This window comes from Coenobita brevimanus, chromosome 57, assembly GCF_032717465.1.
Source record: "Coenobita brevimanus isolate Jiangsu-jjx chromosome 57, ASM3271746v2, whole genome shotgun sequence".
Lineage (NCBI taxonomy): Eukaryota > Metazoa > Arthropoda > Malacostraca > Decapoda > Coenobitidae > Coenobita > Coenobita brevimanus.
Genome location: NC_137010.1, coordinates 57,673,469 through 57,688,468, shown reverse-complemented (window position 1 = coordinate 57,688,468; position 15,000 = coordinate 57,673,469). Strand labels below are relative to the sequence as shown.

The following is a 15,000-nucleotide window of genomic DNA, read 5'->3' as shown; positions in this document are numbered from 1 at the left end:
GTGTTATTATTATCTTCATTCCCTTCAACACGGTGATTTTTTCTTAATATTTTTCATGCTAATTATGGTATTGTCAAACTATTTCACGCGGGAAGGCTCCACGAAATAGCACATACTGCCTTCCCTGTGTACCATCTGTCAGCCTGCTGCATTATTTTTAGCATTATCATCAACATCAGTGTCATAATTAGCCATAACCCATCGAGAGTTAAATACCAATCAGCCATTAAATAAATAACTTAGTGATTTCTGACTGTGAACATTCTATTACCATCACCTACAGTAAAAGACAAAAAGAAACTAATTGATGAGCTGACTCCGGTTACTTGAAACTGTCAATAATGTTCCCGAGTTTGAACAAAGAAGCAGTAAGAAAGGGCATACCGGTACCTTCGCCAACGCCAGTATTTAAGATTTACTGCTATAATTCCTGTTTCCTACCAGACGAATACATTTACGGTCTCAGATAGTTGGTAAATTCTGCGGTCATAGCCTGCCCCGTTACACAGTCTCAAAGAGCGCTGATCCCCGCCACCACCAGTACAGTTCATTATTTACTCATGCATCCGGATCCGGGTCCACCTCAAAATCTAGTAAAACCATCCTGTGCCCACCTGTCTACCAAATTCCAAAATCCGGTAACTACTTTTTGAGGTAGAGACAAACAGACACGGATGTATAGGTCTACATAACCCGTTCAACTTCGCTGGCGGAGGTAAGGAATAATAATATACTTTCCCCTTTCTTGTATTCAGCATACTGGCAGTACCACTAACTTACAGCAGTACAGCAGAGAGAGAGAGAGAGGGGGGGGGAGGTATACTTACAATATGGGAGTGTGGCGTTAGGGTGAGGGCTGCCGTCTAAACAAATCCACTGATGACACCCTGCATACCATGTGTCACCCTCTTCGTACACACTGTCACCCTGTCGACAGCCTGAAAAACACATTGACATATAAACATAAACACACACAAACATACAGTAACTCTGTCGATAACCTAAAACACACACACACACACACACACACACACACACACACACACACACACGTTACACACACACACACACATTACACACACACACACACATTACACACACTCGTATATATATATATATATATATATATATATATATATATATATATATATATATATATATATAAAATGCAAGGAAGAAGGAACCAAAGGCTGAGCCCACAAACCATTCCTTCCAAGAAAAAAACAATAATACAAGAGAGCCAAATTCAAGATCCGTTCATTTCGAGATGCCTGGACACACTGCGTTTGAAAGACTGGAGATCATAGGAAGTAGAAAATACAAACAGAGGGAGACAGTTCCAGAGATGACCTGTTGCAAAATGAAGGACTGGGAGTAACGGTTAACTCTTCCATTAGAGAGTTGGACAGAAAAGGGATGAAAGTTTGTTAGCACCCGTCGTAAGCGTGGAGGGATGCAAGCAGACAGTTGTGAGGAACAGTGACCATTGAAACAGTGATAGAAAAAGGATAATGATCCAACAGTGCGGCGAAGAGACAGAGGTTGAAGGAAGCCAGTAAGAGAAGGAGAGTTAATGAGACGAAAAGCCTTTGACTCCACCCTGTTGAGAAGAGCTGTATGTGGAGAGCCTCCCCACACATGAGAGTTGTACTCTACACAGGGGCGAATAAAACCCGTGTATACTGTAAAGTCAACAGCTGTGCAGGGGTAAGGAAGGTACGGAGTCGGCTTGGCACACCTAATCTCTTGGAAGTAGATTTTACAAGAGATGCAATATGATCTTTCCAAGATAAGTCCTGAGTGAATGACACCCCAAGCATGTTCAAGGATGATGCAGGATTACGCTGGATATTATTAAACATTAGTGGGTGTACCTGTGGAAGATTGTGTCGGGTTGATAGGTGTAAAAACTGAGTCTTTCATGCATTAAAAACAACAAGATTATTTTTACCCCAGTCAGAGATACGAGCCAAGTCAGGCATTTGGTGTGCCATAGCCTCATCCCTTGTTTGTTGAAGTAACTGCTGGGATGGGCGTTGCGGGAACCGATTGGAAAGATGAAGGGTAGAATCATCAGCGTACGAGTGGATAAGGTTAGATGTACAGCTTAGAAGGTCACTGATGAATAAAAAGAAGAGAGTCGGTGACAGGACAGAGCCCTGAGGAACACCACTGTTGATAGATCTAGAAGAACGATGGCCGTCTACATCAGCGGCTATAGAACGACCAGAAAGGAAGCTATAGATGAAGGCACAGATAGAAGGATAGAAACCGTAAGAGGGTAGTTTGGAAATTAAAGATTTATGCCAGACTCGATCGAAAGCCTTTGAGATGTCAAGTGCAATGGCAAAGCTTTCGCCAAAGTCCCGAAAGGAGGATGACCAGGAGTCTGAAAGGTAGGTGAGAAGATCGCCAGTGGAGCGTCCTTGATGGAACCCATACTGACGATCAGAAAGAAGGTTGTGATAGGAAAGATGCTTTAATATTTTTCTGTTCAGAATTAACTCGAAAACTTTTGAGACACAGCATGTTAATGCAACTGGGCGATAGTTGGAGGGTTGGGAATGGTCACTCTTCTTTGGGACTGGCTGAATGAGAGCAAACTTCCAGCAAGAAGGAAAGGTACAAGTTGAAAGACGAAGGCAAAAGAGTTTGCCAAGGCAGGGTGTAAGCACAGAAGCACAGTTCTTGAGGACCACAGGAGGAACTCCATCAGGTCCATATGCCTTGTTAGTATTGAGGCCAGTATAATGTGTGTATGCGCGCGCGCGCATGCTTGCGTGCGTGCGTGCGTGTGTGTGTGTGTGTGTGTGTGTGTGTGTGTGTGTCAATCAACCTATCTACCATCTATTTTTTTTTCTCTCTCTATACAGTATATATATGACTCTCTGTCTATCTGTGTCTGTCTATTTATATCTGTCTGTCTACATGCCTACCAATATTGCTTAGCTTTTACGTCTCAGTACCTATTTACCTGCCTATCTATATCGATTTACCTTTTTGTCTATGTGTCTATCTATCTATTCAACCATTACTTCATCCATCCAAGCATCCATCAATCCATCTATCTATCTATCTGTCTATCAATCTATCTATTCTATCTTCAATTCATCAGTCCATCCATCCATCCATCTGTCTATAATCTATCTGTCTGTCTATCTATTCATCCATTAATTGATCCATCCATCCATCCATCAGTCTATCTATCTATCTATCTATTCAACCATCAATTCATGCATCCATCCACCCATCCATCCATCTATCTATCCACCTACCTATCAATCTAAGCAAACACATGCATTTGTAAAGTCAGTATGGCATACATCACAAGCTCGTAAAGTAAGAGTGAATTAATCCACTAAACCCTAAGAAAATAATTTATAGACACATTAGGAAGCCTCGTAGCACCTCTTCCTTAGCGATTTAGTTTGTATCGTACTTCTTATCTCTTGTTTGAACTCTGTTTCATTGCCAGACTCTCCCTGGAGCCAGGATAGAAATGCCTTTGTCACTGAATTATTTACTTACTGAGGATCGTGTTTGAAAATAACCCTTTTGTAGCCCCTCTTTTACACATTACTTCTTATCATTCTCTTGTATGTTGTGTATATCATTGCCAGACCCTTGCTAGAGCCAGGATAGAATCGCCTTTGTCACTGAATTACTTACTTACTGAGGATCCAGTTTGAAATTAACCCTTCCCCTAGAGCCACCAGGACAGTTACTAGAGCCTTCATGAGACTCCTTTAGATGCTCCTCAGAGTCTTCCGCATTTAGGTTTCTTTGGGGGAAGCCATTTAGATCTGTTTTGTACCAAGATGCTTGTGAATCGCGGGTAAACTGTTCAGCAGAATTTTGATTTTTTATTTACTACTACTACTGCTGCTACTACTGTTACTACTACTTCTACTACTGCTATTACAGCTATTATTATTATTATTATTATTATTATTATTATTAATTTGTGGCAGGTGGGTGCGCTCACTATCCACTCGCTCAATGTGGTGCTGCTTTGGGTGTCTGCCCTTTCCTCTCTTCCTTTCTTCCTCTTCTGTCTCTCTTTCCTTCATTTTTTCCTCTCCTGCCTACGGGTGACTTTACACTCCCTCTTCTGTCTTTGTTTCTTTCATTCTTTCCTCTTCCTTCTGCCTACGGATGTCTTTACACTCCCTCTTCTGGCTTTCTTTCCTTCATTCTTTCCTCTACCTTCTGCCTATGGGTGATTCTACTGAGTGACAAGCCAAATGGTTTCTTATACACCAGGACGATAAATCTCTCCCAGATTTTAAAAAGTAAGTTTGAAAAAGTTTAGAGTAGGAAGTATAAAACGAAAATTGTCAACATCGTGTCAAAGAGGTTAGCATGACCCTAACTTTCCAATGCTCCGAAAATACCGGCTTAGAATGACCGTAACTCTCCAGTGCTACTAAAATACCAACTTAGCATGACCGTAACTTTTCAAATCCCAGTTAGCATGACCGTAATTCTCCAATGCTGCCAGAATACCAACTTAGCATGACCGTAACTTTCCCTTGCTACGAAAATACCTACTTAGCATGATCATAACTTTTCAAATACCAACTTAGCATAACCATAACCTTCCAACGTTACGAGAATACCAACTTAGCATGTCCGTAACTTTCCAGTGCTGAGAATGCCAACTTAGCATGACCGTAACTTTCCAATGCTACCAAAATACCGACTTAACATAATTGTAACTTTTCAAATACCAACTTAGCATGACCGTAACTATTCAATTACCAAATTAGCATGACCGTAACTATTCAAATATCAACTTAGCATGACCGTAACTATTCAAATACCAACTTAGCGTGACCGTAACTATTCAAATACCAACTTAGCATGACCGTAACTATTCAAATACCAACTTATCATGACCGTAATATTCAAATATCAACTTAGCATGACCGTAATATTCAAATACCATCTTAGCATGACCGTAATATTCAAATACCGTCTTAGCATGACCGTAATATTCAAATGCCAACTTAGAATGACCGTAACTCTCCAATGCTGAGACCACCAGCTTAGCATGACCTTAAGTCGTTGTGGTCGTTACGTACACGCTGCGAGGAGGGCGAGGGTGTGTGTACGACCTCCGCTACACTGCAGGAAGCGACAGCCCTCTGACCAGGTCGTGCCCTCGCCATGATGACCCCCATCCGACCCAACGCAACCTGGAAATAAACGGACATTAATTCTGGCTTGCGTTATAGGTGAAGATTTGTCATCCGCTTTTACCAAGGCAGGGCGATGATGTTTTTGCCCGCTTTTGTGTGTTGATCGGTGTGTGTGTGTGTGTGTGTGTGTGTGTGTGTGTGTGTGTGTGTGTGTGTGTGTGTTCCCATTATATCTCATGAACGGCTTGAGCTTCCAACATGAAAATTTCAGGGTATCAAGATATGACCGAAACCTTGGACGAGTTTGAAAATGGGCATTCGGGGTCAAAGTCAAGGTCACCAAAATGGCTGCCAAAGGCCAACTAGTTTTTATCGCCAGCCTTTAGCACTACTACATCTTATGAACAGCTTGAGCTATCCGCCCGCCCCCCCCCCTCCCTCACCGAGAAAGGCGCCACCATCCGGCCCCCCGGGGGGGAGCTGGCTCCCCCCGAGGGCCCCTCCCCCCGGCCTCCCCAGGGGGCACTGCTCCCGGCCTCCCTGGGGGCCTCCCACACCTGCTCTGCTTTAGGGTACTCACAGGTGTCCCTCGCAGGTGTCGTCCCTCGCCACACCTGCCCTCTCACACACCTGTTGTCAAAGCAGCCGTCGTGCCAGCTCGACCCCTGACGTAACACCTGACCCCCCACACGGCAGTCTGTTGATAGATAGATAGATAGATATACAGATATGTAGACAGATAGATAGATATACAGAAATATAGATAGACATATAACTCGACCCTTGACCTAACACCTGACCCTCCACATGGCAGTCTTTAGATAAATAGATAGACAGATAGATAGATAGATGGAAAGATAGTTAGATAACGTGCTCTTTGAATGTACTAAATATGTGTACTGTACTTAACCACCGGAGTCAGTGAATGTACTTGTTATATGTACTTAAGTAACTTCTCTGTCACTACACATATAATGAATGTGACAAACTTTTCATCTTGTATCAGGCATTCATAATAATAATAATAGTAGTAGTAGTAGTAGTAGTAGTAGCAATAACAACAATAATAGTAGTAGTAGTAGTAGAAGTAGTAGTAGTAGCGGCAGCAATAATAATAATAATAATAATAACAGTTCAGTTCAGTTGATAGGTGGGGAGTATTGCCTTTTCATCGGCACTCCTCTTGTCAATTCATTTTTCTAGTTTATTATTTTTCTTGTATTTAGCTCGTGTTTTGCTCGTGTGTCTTTTGTTTTGTTTTGTTTTGTATTTTTTTCTATTCTTTGCTATTTGTTAACGTATTCCTCTTTCTTTCCTTAATTTCTCTCTTTTCCTCCATATATTATATAAATAGTCTTTTGTTCTTCCTATATTTTCTTCACTAAACAGTAACTGTCCTATTAAATTGTTTTCATTTTCTATATATGGCTGTTGTAGGTGTTCTTCCTTATTCCTGTCTTCCTGGTACAATGGGCACCATAATAAAAAGTGTTTTATGTTCTCTTCTGCTGCCCCGCACAAATCACATTTAATATTGCCCCCTGAAAATCTCTTCCTATCATTTAGTGGTAAATTATTTGTTCTACTTTTGTATAATATTATGGATGCTATGGTATTATCATATATTTTTTCTTCTTTTATATTTGATTTATAATTTTTATAAATTTCCAGACTCTTTTTTTCATTTCTTTCTTTCTTCCATTGAGATGAGTCCCAGTTCTTTACTTTTTCTTTGATGTCTTTAATACTAATATTTTTTACTGATTTATTTTCTAATCCTATTTCTCTCATGTATGTTTTTACTGTACATATCCACTGGTCTTTTCTACTTTCCATCTTTTCTTGCATTATTCTTTTAATTAAGTCATTTTTACCTTCTTCTAGTCCATATTTTAAGTACTTGATATAACCTTCCATTATTCTGCTCTGCATACATGATGCCCCTATTTCTCCTCTTAGTGTTGGTAGCTGAGCATATCTTGGTGCCCCTAAGATGTATCGGTAAACGCTGTTTTCAATTCTTTGTAGTTCCTCTATTTCGTTTTTTGTAAATTCTAGTACATTTGCCCCGTATAGTATAGTTGGGAGTACCACACTTTTCCAGTAAGTTTTGCGTAGTAGTACCTTATTTACACTTTGGGCTATAATTGTGTATGTGATGTTTGCCATCTTTTTAGCTTTTTCAATTATCCGTCTCTTGTGCACTCTAAAGCATCTTCTCTGGTCGTTTATTGTAATTCCTAAATATTTGGTTTCATTTGTTACCTCTATCTCTCTTATTTTTTCGGGTTTGTTTTTCATGTTAAAGATCAGGATTTTACTTTTTGTTTTATTTATATTTAGCCCACATTCTTCTCCTACTGTAATCAAACTGTCTACTATTTTTTCTGCCTCTTCTATTGTATGAGCTAGTAGCAGCCCGTCATCTGCAAAGAACAGTGCTGCTATTTTAAATATTTCATCGTTATACCCTGTGCTTTCTTTTTCCAACCTGTTTATTATATAGTACGTTATCATTTTAAATATTGTGGTTGAGCTTGTGCATCCTTGCCTTATGCCACTATTAATCTTTATTTCTGTTTTATTTTCGTTGCCATATTCTATTGTTGTTCTGTCCCCCGTATAAGTGTCTGCTATTACCTCTATTATATCTTCTTGTACCTTGTACTCTTTTAGTATTTCAATCATTTTTTTCCTTTTTACTGAGTCATAAGCTTTTGCAAAGTCTACTGATATTACTACTAGACTCTTTTTCTGCTCATAAATTTTGTCTATACAATATTTTAAAATGAAAAGGTTATTTTCAATTCTTCCTCCTTCAGTAAATCCATTTTGTGTTTCCTTTATTTCATTATTATTCCTTAGATGCTCTTCTATTCTATCTTTTATGACAGTTGACATGAATAATTTATATGAGATGTTAGTTAACGCTATTGGTCTTAATTCATTTGCTTTTGGTCTGTTTACTTTTGGCACCATCATAGTTCTTGATTCTTTCCATTCTTTTGGTACCTTTCCTTTATCTATTATTTCATTAAAACACACTGTCATTGTGTCCATTATCTTGTCACTTTTTATTAGGATTTTATATAATTCTGGTTTTAGCATGTCAGGTCCCGGCGCTTTCTTATTTTTTAGTTTCTTTACATTTTTTCTCAGTTGTATTGTTGTTACTACTGGTTTTTCCATGTATGATGTATTCTTGGTTATTGGTAATGCCATGTCCATATGTTCCCCTAATTGTTGCGGGATTGTTATTATTTGTTCATCTGTATTTTCATTATTTTGTCTTTTTATCTCAATTTTTCCAGTGTTGTTTCTGCTGGCTATCCATTTGTATTCATTTTTTTTCTCCTCATTCCACACCATATCTATTCCATTTTGTTGTCTGTTGTATATTTTTGACCAATATCTCTCTATTTCTGTTTTGATATTTTCTTTTTCTAACTCTTCTCCATTTTCGTTATATATCTTTAATTCCCTTTCTTCTTTTCCTTTTTTCTTTCTTAATTTATTTATATTTTCCCATAATTTTTTGCTTCTATTTTCTCCATGTGTTATTTCTGTTGTTATTTTTACTTCATGAATGGTTATGGCCTCTTTTATTTCTAGCTGGACCTTTTTCTTTTGTTTATTATATAAAACTTTATTCCTCTCTTTTTCTTCTTGTGTTTTAGCATTCCTTGTAAGTCTATTATAGTACTTTCGCTTTTTTATTCCCTCTCTAATACTTTTATTCATCCAAGGTTCTTCTTTTATTTGTCCAGTCTTATTTATCCTCCTTCTATATTTTGCTGTAAGGTTTTTGTCAGCACTGTCTTTGATTATTTTATTAAACTTTTCCATATTACTTATGACCTCTGTTTGTATTCTCTGTTCCATTTCCTTCATATACTCCATAACTTTTCCTCCCTCTGTTTTGTAGTAGGTACTATCTTCCCACCCTTTTTTCTTATGATTTTTATTCGATCTCCCCTTAATCTTGAGTTTTATTTGTATTAAATTATGGTCTGATAGATCAAATATTTCTTTTTCCTCATCTATAATCATTTCCTGGTATACATCATAGAATTTAGCTGTTACTAGTGCAAAATCAATTACACTTTGTTGTTCGTTTTTGCTCCACGTCACTTCCCCTATACAGTCTAGATCATCATTTAACATTATCAAGTTGTACTTCTCCATCCATTCCAGTATCCTTTGTCCATTTTTATTTATACATTGTTTGCCTTTGAATCCTACATGTCCATTATAATCTCCTAATAGAATTATTGCTTTGTCTTCTAATTTATTTAAGTGTGTTTCAATTTCTTGCTGTAATGCTTTATTTTTGTTATCATCACTTACTGTGAAATATACTGTTATTATATGTATCTCTTTCCCATACACTTCTCCTTTCACATATAAATAATCTTTATTTATACCTTCTACCTTTTCCAGTGTAATCTTTTTATTTTCTTTATGTAGTAACATTATACCTCCTCCTTTCTTCTCTTCTTTTTCTCTCATGCTTTCATATACTTTCATATCATCTATGAGAATGTTTCTTACTTTTAACTGTGTTTCTGTTAAGCACATTATTGTGTTTCCATCAATTATTTCTCTTAGTTCACTCATTTTTGCTTTTGTTCAACCTTGTATGTTTATAAGTTTTATAAGTACGTTCTCATTCTCATCCTCCTCCTTTTTTATACTCTTTTTCTTTCATTCCTCACCCTCTAGCCTAACAATTTTCCCCTTCTTAATTTTCCATGTTCCTCCGTTTTTCCATTTTTCTGCCAGCTCATCTCTAAGTTTCTTGTTTTCTTCCCTTTCCTCTTTGGTCATATCTAATGCCACTCCTATTTTCTTTATTTTTGGTTTAGTGCTATCTTTCAGCGTCTTTGCTTTGGCTATAACTGCCCATTTCATCTTTTCTCTTCCTATTGTTACTAGAACTGGTCTAACCTTACCCTCAGTTTTCTTCCCCAGTCGGATTGTCTTTACTACTTCTATATTCTGTAATCCCATTTCTTCCACAATTATATCTGCACAGCTTTTGTCATCATCTTTTTCTCTCTCTTTGCCTGTGTCTTTTTCTGATTCAGGGATATTGAACATTACTACATTTTTCTTTCTCTTTTCCTCCTCTTTCTTTTCCTCCATTTTATTCATCATTCTTTCCACTGCCATATCTACTAGCCTGTCTTCTTTTCTCTCCCATTCCCTTCCCATGCCCTTCATCTTTTCTACTGCCTGCTCTACCATTCTGTCTTCTTTTCTCTCCCATTTCTGCTCTAGGTCTTCTATCCTGTCACTCAATCTTTCATTTTCTTCTTTCACCTCTTCCATCTCTCTTTTGATCTTTCTGTTTTCTTCCCTGAGTTTTTTCACTTCCTCAATGTTCTTCAGAACTTGAGGTTTGCATCTTGTGCAAATCCATGTTGTTCCCTCTTCTTGTTGTAGAACTTTATAATAGTCTCTGCTTACCTTGCCACATCCTGCATGGTACCAGACCTTACAAACTTCGCACTTCACTCCGTTATCTGTGTTCCTAACCATCTTTTTACACTTGCCACAGCCTTCGTCGTCCCTCATGCTTTCGCAGTCTTCGCATCTTTGTTCTCCATTTACTTCTGCAAAGTAGCCACAATCTTTGCATTTCTTTCTTCCCGGTACTCTTTTCTCATTCCCTGCCATATTTTCTGTTGCTTTCGGGATTTTGTTCTAGCTTTCCCCCTTATTTTTTGTTAAATCTAACCCGTTAGCTACACACGAGCACACGACTTAGGAGCGACAGCCACTGTGTTGAGTGAGAACAATAATAACATTCAACAATACAAAGAAAACGGAGGTCAAAACCAAGATGCAGGGTACACTAACCTAAACTAACTGTAGGTGAAGGCACAGCAATCCAAGTGCCCCTACAAGCCAGTCTCTTGAGGGGCGCCACCTTCAGCCCTTCCCCTGTACACTTCCCGCCCTCAACGCCGCAGGGGGTGTGTTGCTGACCTGTAGAGAGGGGTGTAAGAGGGTGTAGAAAGGTGTAGAGAGCATATATTCAATTTTTTTGTCGTTTAGTTACGATTTGGCCAAGTGGAGAGGATGAGAGACTGACCAGGAGAGTGTATGTGAGTGAGGAGGAGCGGGAGACTAAGGATGAGATGGAAGGATACAGTGGAGGGATGTGAGAGACTGACTAGAAGAGTGTAAGTGTGTGAAGTGGAGAGAGATAGAGAGAGAGAGGAGGAGGGATAGACCAAGAATGACATGGAAGGATAGAGTGGAGGGATATGTGAAAGAGGGAGTGAGCTGGAGGAAGGGCAGACAAATGGCAGAGAGAGAAAGAGATGACGATGATGATGAAGATGAGTAGGCAGAGATATAGATAGCGAGAGAGAGAGAGAAAGAGAGAGAGAGAGAGAGAGAGAGAGAGAGAGCTACACAACCTCCTCTAACCCACCTTCCATAAAAGAGAGAGAGAGAGAGAGAGAGAGAGAGAGAGAGACCCACCTTCTATTAGTAGTGCCAAATCGCTCTGTCCAGAATTCTTCGCCAGTTCTCCGGCCGTGCGAACTGCAAGGAAAGACGACAAGGATTTAGTGGACGTGAAAGTAGCGAGAAACTATACTCCTTACACGTCTACTTACACTTCTACTTACACTTCCTTACTACTTACAGTTCTTTACTTCTTTCTACTTACACTTCTTTACTTCTTTCTACTTACACTTCTACTTACACTTCTTTACTTCTTACTACTTACACTTCTTTACTTCTTACTACTTACACTTCTTTACTTCTTACTACTTACACTTCTTTACTTCTTACTACTTACACTTCTTTACTTCTTACTACTTACACTTCTTTACTTCTTACTACTTACACTTCTTTACTTCTTACTACTTACAGTTCTTTACTTCTTACTACTTACACTTCTTTACTTCTTACTACTTACACTTCTTTACTTCTTTCTACTTACACATACTACTTACACTTCTTTACTTCTTTCTACTTACACTTACTACTTACACTTCTTTACTTCTTACTACTTACACTTACTACTAACATTACTTATACTTCCTTTCACTTCTGCTTGGCCTAAAATCACCATCTCTCCTTAAATACTTAGATGTTACAATAGATTAACGCTAGATTATGTAGCTTAATTTTATGTATAGATCTTAAATGCTTAATTATAACAAACAACACTAAAATATGATGCTACACTCTGTTCGCTTTACCTGTCTATCTATCTATTGCCAGACTCCTCAATCCCGTATGGGGTGGCCACAAACAAATCGCCTCCACGTCGCCCTGTCCCCCGCCATTTCACTGCCCTGCTCCCAACTCACACACCCCTCCCTCATATACCTCTCCACACTTTAACTTGGCGTAAATTTGCCATCTCTCCATCTTGAATTCTTAGATGTAACAAAATATTAACACTAGAATTATGGTTCTAGTCACGAAGAAGTGCTAATGAGTAAAAATAACATGACGCTATACCCACTTCACTTTAACTTGGCCTAAAATTGCCCTCTCTATCCTGAATGTTGATGTGTAACAATAGATTAACACTAGAATACAATGCTAGTCACGAAGAAGTGCTATGGAGAGGATGTAGAGCCGTAGTATTGTCTTATTCTGCTGATGAGATGTAACAATAGATTAACACTAGAATACAATGCTAGTCACGAAGAAGTGCAATGGAAAGGATGAGGAGCCGTAGTATTGTCTTATTCTGCTGATGAGATGTAACAATAGATTAACACTAGAATATAATGCTAGTCACGAAGAAGTGCTATGGAAAGGATGAGGAGCCGTAGTACTGTCTTCTTCTGCCGCTGAGCTACGTGAAATAAGCTGCAAAAGGACGAAAATCTGGGCCCAGTTAAGGTGAACGAACCTGAGAAAGAGAGAGAGAGAGAGAGAGAGAGAGAGAAATGATGATGAGTAGCCAGAGAAGATATAGACAGCGAGAGAGAGAGAGAGAGAGAGAGAGAGAGAGAGAGAGAGAGAGAGAGAGAGAGAGAGACAGAATGATGATGATGATGATGATAATGATTATGATGATGATGAAGATGAGTAGGCAGAGAAGATATAGACAGCTAGAGAGAGAGAGAGAGAGAATAAAGCTAACTCACAATTGGCGTTCCTGATGTTGAGGGCAGGGCAGTGAAGTAGCAATATCTCAGCGACCCTAGAGTTTCCCTTCTTCACCGCTACGTGCAGTGCCGTATCCCCTGCGGTGAAATGGAACAGTTTTTATTTATTTTGCAGTACCAGAACAACAACGACAACAACAACAATAATAAATAATAATAATAATAATAATAATAATAATAATGATGATGATGATGATGATGATAATAATAATAAGTTCGTATGGTTAGGTCTGTGAGGTGAAGTTTTAATTTCGGGAGCGTGTTCGTCGTCTTCTTCGTCTTCTTCTTCTTCCTCCTCTTCTTCCTCCTCCTCCTCCTCCTCCTCCTTCTCCTTCATTTTCCACTTCTCAAACTACTCATTGTAACAGTCTTTTTTGCTTTAATCCCTGATATTCAAGATGATTTAAAACACAAACTAAGTAAAACAAAGCATCCTAAACCAACAACTGCCTCTCCTACAACTGGTCTCTTGAATCTTGTCGAGAATGATACAGGAATTATACACGTTCAGTTCCGTAACGGCGTCTGACAAAGAGATATTTAGCCAGCGCAAAGAATAAAGAATAATACGTACAAAATCAATCCACCTCCTCTCATACAATCCCTGCGTCCCTGTCCCCTCTTTTTTCTCTTAGTAAATCCTCCCTAATCCTCGCTACGTTAGGCACACGTCCTGATTTGTGTCATATACTGCTGGACTTAAAGTTGTTGTTTTTTTCATGTAAGGAAGAAGGAACCAAAGGCAACGAGCCCGCAAAACTGTTCCTTCCAAGAGGAAAGCAAAATGCAAGAGAGAGCCAAATTCAAGATCCGATCATTTCGAGATGCCTGCACACACTGCGTTTGAAAGACTAGAGATCATAGGAAGCAGGAAATACAGAAAGAGGGAGACAGTTCCAGAGTTGACATGTTGCCAAATGACACTAAAAATGATATGTATAATGATTTTTTTGTGATATTTATGGTTTTTTGTCTCTGGTGATAGACTGAATTCAAATGTTAAAAACGATTAGAGCATTAGATTATTATTTCATTGCTTTAAAAGAAGACTTGAGAGAGAGAGAGAGAGAGAGAGAGAGAGAGAGAGAGAGAGAGATGGTGTGGTGTGCGACCTGCGATGAGAGAGAGAGAGAGAGAGATACTAACCTGCAATATCCTGAGCATCTAAGGGCGCTCCGTGTCGCAATAACAAGAGAGGCAACTGAACGCCTTTGTGTTCGGCCGCTAGATGGAGTGGTGTGCGTCCTGGCATAAAAATAAATAATTAATAAAATAAGTTAGGTAAGTAGATAGACAGATATAGATAGACTGACAGACAAGATAGATAGTCAGAAATATAGTTGTACAGACAGTAAAGTACGTTCAAAAATGTGTTCTGGTGCCAATATTGTTTCCCAAGACGAGTTGTATTTCACACTATTGTTACATATTACATACAAAGTTGTTTATTCACAATTAACAATGTATAAGATACTGTGAATGATAAGCAACCAAACGCCATTTCACTGTAAAGTGTGGCTTGGGATGGGATGTGCAATCAGACATCTGCTTTTAATCAAGAACCTAGAATAAAGGGAAGGCGATAGAGAAATATGAATTGTATGTATGTTTGAGTCTTGGGGGAAATATTTACCTTGCTGGTATACTTTAATGTAATCAATACTATTTTATTGAGGTGTATAATGTACATGGTATAGTTATGATTCTTCTATTCA

At 38.7% G+C, this 15,000-nt stretch overlaps 1 protein-coding gene across 6 annotated transcripts in view; it reads right to left on the bottom strand.

The window, feature by feature from the left end:
• The window catches only part of LOC145402355 (uncharacterized), a 39,032-nt gene that overhangs the window by 4,142 nt on the left and 19,890 nt on the right, over positions 1-15,000 (bottom strand). For 5 of the 6 annotated variants that reach the window (XM_080274504.1, XM_080274502.1, XM_080274503.1 and 2 more), the window contains exons 9-15: positions 14,432-14,530; positions 13,265-13,363; positions 11,634-11,696; positions 11,004-11,132; positions 5,722-5,838; positions 5,085-5,198; positions 828-938 (exon numbers count right to left, since the gene is read on the bottom strand). In XM_080274504.1, the coding sequence (XP_080130630.1) occupies positions 828-938; positions 5,085-5,198; positions 5,722-5,838; positions 11,004-11,132; positions 11,634-11,696; positions 13,265-13,363; positions 14,432-14,530 (732 nt within the window). The remainder of the gene's footprint in view (positions 1-827; positions 939-5,084; positions 5,199-5,721; positions 5,839-11,003; positions 11,133-11,633; positions 11,697-13,264; positions 13,364-14,431; positions 14,531-15,000) is intronic. The other variant, XM_080274507.1, reaches the window with a different exon arrangement.